The sequence below is a fragment of the Populus euphratica genome, unplaced genomic scaffold (assembly GCF_000495115.2).
Source record: "Populus euphratica unplaced genomic scaffold, PopEup_1.0 scaffold3173.1, whole genome shotgun sequence".
Taxonomy (NCBI): domain Eukaryota; kingdom Viridiplantae; phylum Streptophyta; class Magnoliopsida; order Malpighiales; family Salicaceae; genus Populus; species Populus euphratica.
The window spans coordinates 1-13946 of NW_011503003.1; the positions used below are offsets into that span (position 1 = coordinate 1).

Sequence of the window (13946 nt, forward strand, 5' to 3'; positions counted from 1 at the left end):
ATAGGCCAATTGTTTTTTAAAAAAATATCACAATAATTTGAGAAAAAGATTTTTTAAAAAAAATAAAAAAATTATCAAAATTAATTCTTAATCCATTAAATATGAAAGAATGAGATTAGAACAAAAAAAAAAATACTTAGGTTCAAACTAAATTAATATGACAAATCGATAATATAGATAATAAGGAGCGAGCTAACCGAATTAACCCATCAAACTTACAATTCAGATCATGAAATTAAGATGACCTAATAAAGAAATAAAGTAAATCAAAAAGCCCATTGAAAAAAATAATATCGAATAATAAAATCAAAAAAGAAAATAAGTTTCTCTTTTTAAAAAAAAGATTTCAACTTGTGTCAATTTTTCAACTCATAACTCAGATAATTAGACTAAAAATAATATATTTGAAAAAACTATGAAGTCTCAAATATTGAATAATGAAATTGAATAAAAAAATTTAATTATATAAAATAATCTAAAACAAATAGTAATTAAAAGAACAAGAGTCAAAATTAAAATAAAAAATAAATTAGAGAGCTATGAAGTCTCATACATAACCAATCAAATATTGAATAATGAAATTGAATAAAAAAATTTAATTATATAAAATAATCTAAAACAAATAGTAATTAAAAAAACAAGGGTCAAAATTAAAATAAAAAATAAATTAGAGAACAATTACAAAATTTTTTTTATTAAAATGTGAAATTAAAAAGAAGTATCAATTTAGCAAAAGAGACAAAAAAAAATTAAAAAGTAAAGATCAAATTGTAAAAATTAATAAATTATAAATTAAGATTTAAGGATGAAATTAAAAATAAATAAAAACTTTACAAAAAAGTAAGGAAAATAATTAGAAATAAAAATGACAAGGATCAAATTAGTAAGAAATAATATATTATAAATTTGGATTGAAGTATGAAATTGAAATAAAATAAATAAAAATGTCAAAAAAATTAAAAATTAAAATAATAAAAACTAGAATAGAAATATTAATATCTAAGAGGACAAGTATGAAAATTTAAATGGCCATCACAATTTTCAATGAAAAGAGAAGGGAAAAAAGAAGAAGAAATTATTGTCAATGATAAACTATGCCATCTTTTACGTATCAATAACTTTTTTATTAAAATATTATTTTATGTTTATTAAAAGATTAAAGTGTCATCCATCAACTTTATAATAATAATAAAAATAATAAAAGACAAAAACATTCTTGTACACAAGCTTTAAAATTTTTGATTCTAAGTGAAATTGAGTCATTTTAAATAACTGTAAAAAAAAAATTATAAAGCCTTTTTATATTAATTTTAGAATTTTATTTTTAAAGATAAATAAGTGATTTTATTGTGCTGAAGAAATAAAAAGATAACTTTTACCCCTGGTGAGGTGTATAATAACCAATTAGTATTGTAAAAGTACCAAAACACCCAAACTTCAATGCCATTGATTTTTTAGAAAAGCAAAAAGGTAACTACACTATAGTAGCATGGTGAATGTGCCTTTCCTTCAGCTTTTCTTCTCATGTGTGTGTATTTTTGTAATTTTTGTTTTGGCATTATATAAATTTACCTTAAAACCTACTGCATAGACATATTTATTTTGTCCATTAATATATTTTTAATTAAATATATCTGTGTCTTTTTTGAATTTGTCTATTCTATCCAGACACGAATTAAAAGCAACTCTAAAATTGTAATTTTCTCATAAATTAAATTTATGAGTAATGCTTTTTGTATTTTTATAAAAGAGAAAATAAAAATATAAAATCTTTGCGTCTGCCGGGAGGCGAACCCGGGTCTATTGCTTGGAAGGCAATTATCCTAACCGTTGGACTACAGACGCTGGGTTTATTTAAATCTTCGATTCCTAATAATTATTCAATATATCACAGCAGTAAACTTTTTTTATAGTATGAGTTCCACTGCGCTGTTCATAATCATATACAAGAATAAGATTGTGAGAAAAATAAAGTTTTTTAATTAGAGGTCTTTTTTCCTCTTGCATAAGGGCTGTGACAAACTTCATATTTATCAGCTAGACCTTGGACTTCCCATCTCTGCACAGAGCAAAGTTCTTGTCTTCAATGGCCTCCTGTTGCAATGCTTTTGCAAAGCCCGGGAGGCCAAGCTTACTGGCTAAATAAGCTTCACAACCCAAACTACCAAGTCAAACTGAACTCATATCAGAAGCATGGATGCAGCACAATCATATTTAGAACTCATCTGCCACATCTTTTTTGTTTCTTCTGTTCTTGTAACATGTGCTTGATTATGAGAGACCTTCAATGTTGATCCAAGATCTTTCAAAGAAAAAAAAAAGGGGGCAATGTTGTATGATAAGAATCTAATCGAAACAGTTGATGTTTCTAACTTATTTTTGTTAAAATCATTCCAATATACACTTTGAATTCGGAATAACCAAAACTTATTTATATATATAAAAAGATTGTACATTCTATCTCTTCTCTAAGATTTAAAAATCCTAATACATTATCATCTTTGACCTATCGAAGAAATGATCCCATTCATGTTTCCCTTCTGTCCCAAATAAATTTTTCTTCCAAGTATACTCTTCTATATCTTCAGAAAAATTCTTTCCAGCTTTAATATCCATCTTAATCTTCTCAACTCTTTCAAGAACCCCATCAATTGTGAGATCAAATGCATCTTTAAGGGTCTCCAATCCATAACTTGGATCAGCATACACCATGCCTGGAATCAGCTTTATAACCTCTTCTCTCATAGCCCATACTCTTTGTATAGGAATCCGAGATAACGTCCTCTCAATGCTGACTTTCTCGTCTTTTATCTTGTTTGCCGGTATGAACACGGAGTATTTAGTATAATCCCTCGGGAAATGCCATAAATACTGGGCATAAGATGAACCTGGATGGAAGAAAACTGGAATGCACCCAGCCAAGATTGAATCAAAAGTTGATCGCCTAGTATAGGAATCCCCTGGAGGCTGCAAGCAGAACGTAGAGCTTTGAAACATTTTCATCAAATTAACTGGTTCATAGCAATTGCTTGAACCGGTAATACATTCTAGCAATAGGCATTTTTCCCTTGCGGCCTGGCACTGTTCAATAATGTCACTACGGATAGAATCTGGGAGGTCAGGTCTCGGCCCACCTGCGAAAGAAAACAAGAACTGCCTTTTCAGTCTTCTCATCCTGTTTTGCCATTGAAACACTTCGTTGTCACTTGAAGGATGAAAGTATGTTGGATAGGGTACTGCAAAGTCATTGTTGTTCCACGGACTTGATTCAATAGTTAACACTGTCATGTTTCTAGATTCAGGCAAAATCATAAGCTGGTTGCCCCAGTCATTGTTGTTGTTCGTTAATCTCCTGAAATCCCAAGTGATCCTTCCAGCAACCATGAAGTGGTCACTACCCCACAATCTTTTCCACTCGGGGCTTTCTCTTAGCCACCTCACAAGATGACGAGAATAATAATCTTTCATCTTCTTGTCAGCATTCCACAGATAACGAGCAACGTCAAGCCCAGAATAGTAAGGGACAAAGATTGCTGAAGCCAATGAAGAGTCATTGGTTAAGCACTTGTATTGCTTCATTTTATGGTGGAAAATGATTTCTAGCATGAACTGGTTTGTATCATACCAGCCAGTGTTTGAGAGCGTCCTTTCCAAATTCTTTAGCTGGGGACCAAAGCCAAAGTTTGACAGGTAGGGGCACATATTAGACCATTCGTTAAGTGATTGACAATGCCTGACCAAATCACCATTGAATCGGCTTGGAAGGTTATGGATATAAATGTATCGGCCTACACATGATTCAGGATGTGAATCCGAATTGGTTTGCCTCCTTATTTGATCTTCCTTGTTAGGCTGTTCGATGACCTCCTCGATTACCTTCTCTTCTCTACGAAGTGAATGATCCACCTGTTTCTTGACCCGTTTCTCCCTTGCCGGTTTCTTGACCCGTCTCCTCCTAGCCTCTCTAGGAAGTGAATGATCAAACGGTTTTTTGACCTGGTTCTCCCTTGCTGTACTCCTTGCATTACCAGATTCTTCTCTGTTTCCTTCACCAAAGACTTTGTTGATCGATCGAGCTTCATTTTCTGTAAGATGTATTTGATTTTCCGGTTTTGATTCTTTCCCAGCATTAGATACTTCACGAAGATACTTGTCCCAATCACCACCGGTAAAAAAATTGTCGACAGGATTACCTGTTGCTTTCGTATCCATATCCATAATAGAGTCTGGTGCAACATGCCCTGTTTCTTCATTGGAATTCCAATTCACACCACCAAAACTCGATTCATTGGTATCAACAAAATTATCATAATGGTGTTTCAACAAGAAATCATCCTTCTTATCAAGTTTTGAGCCCGAATTAAAGAAGAAGTAAAGCAATAAGAACCATAAAAGAAACACGACCGTAAAATACCAGAATTTGCTGCAACCCTTTTTAATTATCGGCACCTTCTTCATCAATCCCTCTTGATCATGCATGTATCTATTCTTCTCGATAAGCACTTGCTGTAAGAAATGGGATAGAAGAGAGAATCAGCTGGGATTTGGTGTTTAAGGATATGAAAGAAAAAAAGAAATGCACGTAGGAATTGATTAATTTCTAGGGAAGGGATTTCCCTTCAGAAAGAAAATATTATAGAGAAAACCAATGATAAGGAAACAAGAGAGAAGCTCTATAATTGTGGTGGCGTTGAAGCATTCAAGGATTTTGATCCATAGAATGTTCAGAGAATAATTAACCAGTTTTAAGTGTCTAGTCTGTCCTTAATTGTAACTTACTTGATCAAACAAAAATATATCAACGATAATAATAGTTAATTAATAAACAAAGATCATTAAATTCATGCTGATATTTACAATCCAACAGTTCAGAGCGAGCGAGGGTATTTTTTTTGAACGGGCAGCGGGTTTTCTTTTCTTTTTAATTTCTTCTGAATTGGTGCTTCTAATTAAATCATCAACAAGCACATAAAAAACAAATATATATATATATAGATAGATAGATAACTAAACTAAATATTCCCTTTTATTAATAATAATACTAAAAAGTTGTTTGAAAATATTGATAGTGGTTGTCCTGGTTCAAAGTATTTTTTGTGTGAATATATATTAAAATAATATATTATTTTATTTTTTTAAAAGTATTCTTGACTTTAGCATATTTAAATAATTTAAAAACATTAAAAAAATATTTATTTTTTATAAATAAAATTTAAATTTTAAAAAAATATAATTTCAATTGCGTTTCCAAACACTTTATAAGTTTTTTTTATGTAACTTGTGTTATATATTTTTTTTTTATTTTTGATAATAGTACATTCAAACAATCTAAAAATATTTATACAATATTAATTTTAAACAAAGAAATTTTTTAATTTTTTTTAAAACATGATTTTAATGATGTTTTGGGATACTCTATAAATCTTTTTAGGTAATTTGGTGGCCTTGGAAGGCCACTTGGGCTAGGTGATTGCATTTTCAGATTTTTAAGGGGAAAAAAAAAGATTGATGTTAGGCAGCAATCCACCATATGCTGAGAACTTTCCAAGTTCTCCATCATTCCTCAAATCCAACAACAGATACCTTACTACTATTTTGTTCTTCATGTTATCCCTTGATGCATTTTGAACAAGCTCTAAAACCTAATTAACCCACATAAAATATAAAAAAGCTAACACAGAGAGTTAGGAACATACCCTCATATCTCTCGGTCAGACAAGACAAACAACACAAACTTATACTTGAGAACTTCAGCAGAAAGCTTATTGTTTGTAGCTTGATCAAATAAAATCATGTTGTTCACCTTCTTCTGTGCTTCACCTCCTTCCATTTCTGCATATCAAACCCTTACATCTCATTAAAAATAGCATACAATCATATAGAATCCTTAAAAACGAATAAACATGTTCAGACCATTAGCCTTTTTTGTATCCCATCTCGTTTAGAAATGCAATGAAAATCATGTTTTATAATTTTTTAAAATTTTTTTGTTTAGTTTTAATATTTTTAGATTATTTTGATGTACTGGTACAAAAAAATAATTTTTAAAAATAAAAAAATATTACTTTAATACATTTCTAAATAAAAAATACTTTAAAAAACAATAATTATTACATTCTCAAACATACACACTATATTAGAAGGATATAAAAGATACTTTGAAGTCAAATGAATTACTCTATGCACTACAACTCAATGCATTATATTTAAAAATATAGTTATGGTTGATTTTTAAAGTGTTTTTCATGTTGAAATATATCAAAATAATTTTTTTATTTTTTAAAAAATTATTTTAAGATTAATGCATCAAAATGATTTAAGATATATAAAAAATGTAATTTTTAATATAAAAAATTAAATTTTTTAAAAATATAAATACAACCATATTTTTAAATACTTACTTAAATGGCTGCATAAATTCCTCACAAAACTTAATCGAATGTCAAGCAACTAATTCAAAGAACAAAAAGGATAAAACTATGATAATAATTCATAAATATTATAACCACAAAACACATCATCACCACTAAACACTAGTTGATTTAATAATAGACAACAGTTTATGACAATCTATTTTAAAAGCTGCCCTAAGATCAACATATAATTTCACAACAATTAAATGCTAAGGTCTGTTGCCTCAGTAGCCCTCATGTCATCATTTAGGAAAAAGTAAGCTAAAAATGAAATCAGGCAATCTATTACGAGAATAATTTTATAAAAAAAATAAAAAAATAAAAAAAATAATTTTTTAATTAATCTATTGTGTGAAATTAAAAATAATAAAAAAATTAAAACATTCTAATTAAACTGTTAAACTTATGATTTAAATTATAAAATTAAGATAATTCTGTAAAAAAATTTACAAAATTTAATCTTTAATAAAACTAATATTGAAAGATGGTGTAATTAAAAATAAAACAATTTAAAAATAAATCTAAAAGAAGGGAGAAATAATGAGGAGGGCAGCATAGAAATTAAAAAAGATGTTTAAGGACAAACCAGCCTTTTCGAAAAAAATTACAAACCCTAGGTTTCCATCAGATAAATACCACACTCGAAGGACTGGCGAGCCGTCTCTCTTTCACTCTGTTAGATTCGTAGCAAATTCAGGGTTTAAGGAGAATCAATTCGAAATCAAAATGGGAGTTTTCACATTCGTTTGCAGGTGCTCTGGTAACGAGTGGAGTGCCAAGCAGATCGCCGAAGGCGATATTGAGGCCTCCGCTTCCTCCACCTTCGAGCTGCAAAGGAAACTTGTCCAATCTGCTCTCTCCGCTGATTCCTCTGGCGGCGTCCAGTCCTCATTCTCTTACGTCACGCCTTCATCCGCCGTTTTCCAGGTCCTCACATTTTCTCTCTTTATCGTTTTGTTTATTTTCTTGCTTTAAAGTACAATTATTTGATTTAGTATCTCATCATGAAGTATATCTTTTGTCCGTTTTGTTAATAAACCTTTTGCTGTTTGTTCAAACAGTTAAGGGTTTTGAAGCATCATCTCATAACCATAAATGCATGTATGTGTGTTGGCTTGCACTGCAGTGAGAAACTTATTCATCTGATCTTTTTCAAGTTATTTTTATTTAATTGAACAATTGTTTCTAATTTGGAATATAATTTAGTTATCTAAATTAGAATTTGTAGGCAAGAATAGTTGTCATATGAGAGTGCAAAATATATGTGGATTTGGCATTCGATGTTAGTTTTAGTTGTCTAATGAGGTGGGTAAATTTTGTTTGGTGCAGGTGATCATTGGTGGTGGCTGCGGTGGAGCCTTCTTTGGCGGTGGTAGTGGAGGTGCAGCAGCAGCTCCAGCAGGAGGTGCAGCAGCTGCAGCTGAGGCACCTGCTGCTGAGGAGAAGAAGGAAGAGGAGCCAGAGAGTGATGATGATATGGGATTCTCTCTTTTTGATTAAGGCGATTGCTTAGTTAATGTGTCGTCGTTGATCTGTCTTGTTTCATTCTGTATGGTTTTGACTCATGTTGCAAAATTTTACTAGCCCTGGTGAATTGGATTTAGATCAGATTAAGTGTTTTTGGATCAGAGGTGGGTATATTGAATGAGTTTATATTTAGCATTTTATCATGTTTTAAGCTTCTGGTTGGTTATTGGAGTGTCTCTTGTTATGTGTCCGCTTGGCTGGCTCTTGTGATGCATGCGAATCGGTTCCTGCCTCTGGTTTGATAGTTGATTTAACTAGAGTGTGGTTTTCTTTATTAAAGTTTTGGGATTAGCATGACTTCGTTTGCAAGTGTTGTGTTCAATGCAATTGTGAGATTCGACTTGGCTCCAACCTCCGATCTTAATAACATTTAATACAATTAGGGATATCCTTACTCCTAAGATTTGTGTTTTGAAAGGTTCTAGCATGCTGAATGAAAGATTATCAATAGTATTTCCAATGTTTCACACCCCTTCAGGAGGATAGCCACAGATGCTTCCGATGTTAGTATGTTGCAGCTTTTTCTCGTTTTTTTCCGTTTCAACCACAAACCCTCAATGGTAACAGGGTGCATGTTAAAGCAAACTCCAGAGCAACAAATTTGCTTAGGCCTTGACATTACTTCTGGATTCATCATTGTTGCCGGTAATATAGTTGGAAGGATCGTGGAAGATCCTTGCAACTTGCATGAAGACTCCCTATATCAATGGCGCTTGTATTACTTCTTGAGAATTATTTGAGGCAGCTCTCAGACCAAGATTGTTTGTCTGGGATGCAAGCTCAGCTGTTTAGGGATTTTCTTTCGCGCTAAAAAAAAAAAAAGGGCACTTGGTTTTAATCGCCCGTCTGTCCGATTCTGGACCAATTTTCATGCTTCGTAGCTCTTAATAGATGACTTCGCAAGAGTTATTAGCATGTTGAATCGGCTAGAGCTATTAGCTTCACCTGAATTTTTTTATGATGATTCAGAGGTTTGGAAATATATTTTTTCTTTTTATATTATCGATATTCAGGTGTCCCTCCTCTTCTTTTTCTTCGTCTTTCTTTTAATTTAATTCTTAAAATGCGAAAGCTTCTTGCTTTGCCTGATGATGAAATCCCTAGATCACTCCTCGATATCGATATGTATGTTGCATATTACATTTCCTGTAACCATAACATATGGACCCTCTCTCTCTCTCTCTCATGTATGCACCTCCTATATGAATTTAAGCTTTGGAATAGAGCTGATCTTTTACCATTTAGAAAATAACTCTTCCATTGCTTTCATTAATGTTTTGGAATTGAACAAGAGGTCTCAACTTTGATAATTTTGCTGCTTGGCAAAATCAGTCTTTTGTTAAATGGAATAACCTAGATTTCTGTAGTGAAATTAACTGGACTGAAAGACCATGGACGAGGTAGCTAGAATAGTGCTTCAGGGGAGAGCCAAACACGAGTCAGGATTCAGGACCACTGACTTATCCAACAAGATTTTAATTAAGCATTTCTTGATATTACTTCTTCCCTTGCATATTCAATAAGACTTTATTTTGTTGCTGTGGTTTATCCTTTTAATATGCCTGAGTGGGGCGTTAGCTTTTTCTACCTCAAGCATTTGTTGTTTTAAAACCTTGAATTTCTGATACTATTTATTATTTTTTGGTTAATCATGCATTTACATATCATGGCCATGTCCGCATCTGCAAAATTTAGTTCCAGAGTTTTTGACCCTTGGATTCAAATATTTACTGTGATTATTTTGGACTTTTTCAGGCTGCGGATCAGGACTTTGTGGGGAGGCATTAACTGAAAATGGTCATCGATGCAAGATTTATTGTTATTACGATGGAATATGCAATCAAACTTGCAAGCTTATTTTCCATGGGATTCAATTTATATTTATCAATGGAATGATTATCTTTTGTTGCAGGGCATACCACTTCGACACCTGGAGTTATTGATGGTGCCATCAGTATTTCAGCTGTTCAGGTTTTACTCTCTAGTATGCTTTTGACATGTATGCATGTACTATGCAAGTGTTTTTTTTTAGAACTTGTCCATAAAATTCATTTGCAATTCAGTATTCTTGGCGAACCTCATCTAATTCTTACTATGCTTCCCGTAGTCATCTTCTGACATTCCACCTATACGAAGTTATTTCAGTTAGGCATAGGCTTGTCTTTTGCTCATCCTGTTTAACTTGCATTTTCCTTGTGTTTTTTAATTAACACATCACTTAATAAAAGAAATAAAAGGTTGACATTCATGAATTAGTCATAGCCTTCCCTTGAAAAAGAGGAAATTGTGGAGCAAGTTACAGTTTTTCAAGGCAAAACGTCTGATACATTGCTAAATTTAGTTTTTAGTTGGAAGGTCATGACTAGTCTCTCTCCTTACCCTACCTGTTTATTACTTCAACTAAGGACTAGGAGCCAAAGCATGCTTATGCTTTACCCCTTCCTTTCTTACTGAGATTTTTATAGAGAAAGTAAATTAATGTTGCAAGGCGGACCATTCTAGATGGCAGGAATTTTTAATCGGACAGACAATTAGCAGTAAATCTTAAGTGGTTGGATGAGTGGGAAAAATGAGATTTTGGGGAGGATGTTTTAGAGAAGTTATGATATTAAAATTACGGGTCTATGGTTTCCCTGTGAAAGTCACTAACTGAATTTGATTTGTTTCTTTAATTTTTATTTCCATAATACATAAACTTGAACCTCTATTCTAATAGAACTGTCAATGTTTACAGAATTGCACTCTGGAGCTGGTAAGCTGGTCTGGTGATGCTTCTCCTAGCCTCTTATATTTCCATATCTTTTTGCATTTCCTTTGTATGGGTTGTTTGTCTATGGAGTGCCTTTTGCTAACCTTATTCTTTTGACTTTCAATTTGGCTCCTAGTGGTTATGCAAAGCCGATAAGTCCTTGCATGAGCCAAAACTAAGACTGAAGCAAGTTCCTTCTCTTCTCTTTTCTGTTTTTGGTTCATGTAGTCTGTCAACTATCAAATCTTGTTTGGGGTCAACTTTGGGCTTGGTTTCTTCTGTATATTTTTAGAGACAAAACTGGGGTTCATTAATGAAAAGAAATAAAGTTTAATACATCTATTACAGACAACTCAAAAATAAGGCCAGAAACTTGTTCTCGAAAAGGACAATCTCTCGGTTCCCTGATGTGTTGTGAGCTAGATAATGAGCTAAATTTCTAGATTGTTAAGGAATGAAGCTGAAACTTGAGTCCTGGAAGTTTGAGCCAATGCCTCTGATATCTGCAATGGTGAGTCCAATATAAGTTGCCTGGGGTCTGCTTCTGCTGTTTACTACCATGCTGACAGTCTGAATGTCACTTTTAATATCTAATTCAAGCAAACCTGCATCCCTGACCAGCAGAAATCAAAATAAAATTGCTCGAGCTTCAAAAAATTCCACTGATGCTTGACCGCTTAGTGTTTTGATGCATCCCTAATGTTCATTCCCTCTTCATCGCAGACACCACCACCCAAACCAACTGAGCTTCCATCAAACATTGCAGCCTCAGTATTGAGTTTATATAGAGGAGCTTGCAAAGGGATCCACGCTCAAGCTTACAAGAAATTCAATTCGACTATACTCACAAATTTAAACAAATTTTGTTGCATTCGATTAGATTTCAATCAACAGTAGCTAATGATCAACATTACCCATTTGATTTAGTATCTTTGAATCACTGACGCCTATTTTTTCCCCATTGTTAAATCGAATGATGTTTTTATCGCAGGGCATTCTTTGGATCATTATATAGATTTAGTATCTTTGAATCACTGACGCCTATTTTTTCCCCATTGTTAAATCGAATGATGTTTTTATCGCAGGGCATTCTTTGGATCATTATATAGATGTTTGGCAAGAGGAGCGAGAGCAGTGTTTCAAGTGTATCCTGAAAACATAGCCCAGCGTGAATTAATTTTGAGACCTGCAATGCATGCTGGATTTGCTGGTGGTGTGGTTATTGATTACCCACACAGGTATGCTAGCCTCTATTTAAAACTCTCATGATGGGCTTTTTATGACTGATAAGGAGAAGCTTAGAAATATTGTTTTTCATATATTAGGTTTTCGCTTGGCTTTGATCGTTCCAGCCCTTTCCAACCCTGTAGCCTGAATGTTCGGGTTGGGATTAAAAGCATATATCCATAGAAGGTTGCAACTTTTTCAAGAATATGAACCTTGAAACCATGATGTGCTAGATGCTAATTGTCTGCTAATCTTCATTTCATCATGCACGGGCATTCACCTCTCTATCAATTTGCTTTACATTCTGATATGTCATTTTCTTGGGCTGCTTTGTCTTGTATTTTTTGTTTTGTTCAGGCGTCAACTGGGATTGTTTGTAAGCATAGTATCCTTTTCTTTTTAATATGGGGGTTTTCATTCACTAATTATTATATATGCATTTACCGTGGGAATGCAGGTATGCATTCCAGACAAGAACAGACCTAAGAAAAAACGGAAAATAACCAGGAAAGGGTAGTACAGAGAATGGATATTTAAAAAGAAAGAGCAACTGAGAATAAAAGGAAACGTTGTGCCTCCTGACACCAGATACACTGGTCGAAAACGAAAGGATCGATTTTGATCCTTACATTACATGTGAAGCCATCCTATAGGAAAACTATACATATAAATCATCATGTATGCTGACCTTCATGCATTTCCTTGCTCGTTCCTGCTGCTGCTCGGTGAATCCATGCTGAAGATCAATCACATCGTGTAGATAGCCAGCATAGAATACTTGATCAGGCAAGTGTGAAATCAGAGGGCGGAAAATGATTTTTCTAGCCAACGCATGAATCTAGTGTCCATCTATTTCTTATAATATATCTATCTATTAGTTACAAACAGCTTGAGCATACTTAACATACGGTTTCTTCTTTTCCTAGATGACCAAGGCAGAGAAACGAACCCCCCCGCCGTGTTTTGTTACTTTACGCCAAGATGAAAAACAAACAAACACAAACCGGAGAAGTACGCAAGCCATACACTGCAAATGTTGTTGATCACACAAATGGGGACACAGTTTGGTTCGTGAACCTTACTGCGTCGATGAAAAGGCCGAATGGAGAACTTTTGGCAATGATGATGAGACTGATGAACATGATCCCAACCGCGGTGTTTCTCTCTCAAACCCTCTTTTAACTCATACCACACTAACAGCTACAATCTCCAAGCCTGCCAAAGGGTATTGATGCTGCTGCTACTGTTGTCGCATTTTCCAAGAACTGGTTCGAAACCATTCAATCAATAGCTAGTAATTTAATGTATCTCTGAAAATAGTGTTCTAAAATGTTTTTTTTGTTTGTTAATATATTAAAATAATATTTTTTATTTTTAAAATTTATTTTTTACATTAGTATATAAAAAAATTTAAAAATAAATTTAATTTAAAGCAATTTTTTTTTCAAAACATAACAAAACAACAATTCAATTATAACACCAAATATTATCGAGTCTTGTGCAATTGATTATTTCAAGGGTAAGATACAAAGCTCTATTTGAAGCAAATTTTTTTTTTTAATACACTACTTAAATTATAGACTGAATTGGATCAAATAAGATAAGTGTAATTTAATTAGATAAAAACAAATGAATTAAATTTAAAAATAAAGTTTATTAGGATAACTTGAAGATTTCTTTTTAAAGAAACAAATGATATATCTCAATTCATAACTTATTAAATACAAAAATAAACTTAATTTTATCAGAATTTGGTTTCTCAATATAATTAATATCTTTTCATCAATAATATTTTGATTTAACATTAAAGGATATATTATGTCTACCATGTTAAATCATGTTTGTTTTGTACATAATAGTTATTGATCGTTTGAATAAAATTTAAAACTCCTTTTAAATTTCATTTTATTTTGACTAATGATTTCTTAGTCAATATTATTTAAGAATAGATGAAATATTTTTTATAATTCATATAGATATAGGGTGATGAATATTTTCTTGATCACTCAAGTACGATCATATAGTTCATG

The 13946-nt window shown here is 32.5% G+C and overlaps 2 protein-coding genes, 1 long non-coding RNA gene and 1 other non-coding gene across 5 annotated transcripts; 2 read left to right on the forward strand and 2 right to left on the reverse strand.

Annotated features, from left to right (window-relative positions):
* Positions 1-1773: 1773 nt before the first annotated feature.
* TRNAG-UCC (transfer RNA glycine (anticodon UCC)) lies at positions 1774-1845 on the reverse strand. Its single transcript has one exon. It is a non-coding gene; the product is annotated as a tRNA-Gly (tRNA).
* Positions 1846-2043: 198 nt separating this feature from the next.
* On the reverse strand, positions 2044-5830 carry LOC105119596 (xyloglucan galactosyltransferase KATAMARI1 homolog; the record flags this gene model as incomplete). The annotated part of the gene is made up of 3 exons (XM_011017748.1): positions 5804-5830; positions 2492-4506; positions 2044-2161 (listed from the first exon to the last, which is right to left on the reverse strand). Coding segments are annotated over exons 1-3 (2160 nt in total), but the record flags the coding sequence as incomplete, so codon positions are not given.
* Positions 5831-7061: 1231 nt separating this feature from the next.
* LOC105119594 (60S acidic ribosomal protein P3-like) lies at positions 7062-8102 on the forward strand. The gene is made up of 2 exons (XM_011017747.1): positions 7062-7340; positions 7743-8102. The coding sequence occupies exons 1-2, from the start codon at positions 7140-7142 to the stop codon at positions 7911-7913; spliced, it is 372 nt and encodes a 123-aa protein (XP_011016049.1). The 5' UTR covers positions 7062-7139; the 3' UTR covers positions 7914-8102.
* An 895-nt stretch (positions 8103-8997) lies between these two features.
* LOC105119595 (uncharacterized) lies at positions 8998-13225 on the forward strand. Of its 2 annotated transcripts, XR_841157.1 has the most exons (5): positions 8998-9911; positions 11775-11927; positions 12015-12102; positions 12374-12702; positions 12843-13225. It is a non-coding gene; the product is annotated as an uncharacterized LOC105119595 (long non-coding RNA). The 2 variants fall into 2 exon arrangements; XR_841156.1 differs by lacking the exon at positions 12015-12102 and having other exon boundaries at positions 9000-9911.
* Positions 13226-13946: the final 721 nt, after the last annotated feature.

Bases quoted from the DNA above. Each gene is read 5' to 3' on its own strand.
- LOC105119594 (XM_011017747.1), top strand. From the start codon at position 7,140: ATGGGAGTTTTCACATTCGTTTGCAGGTGCTCTGGTAACGAGTGGAGT. The intron at 7,341-7,742 runs GTCCTCACATTT...TGTTTGGTGCAG, and splicing joins CTTCATCCGCCGTTTTCCAG to GTGATCATTGGTGGTGGCTG.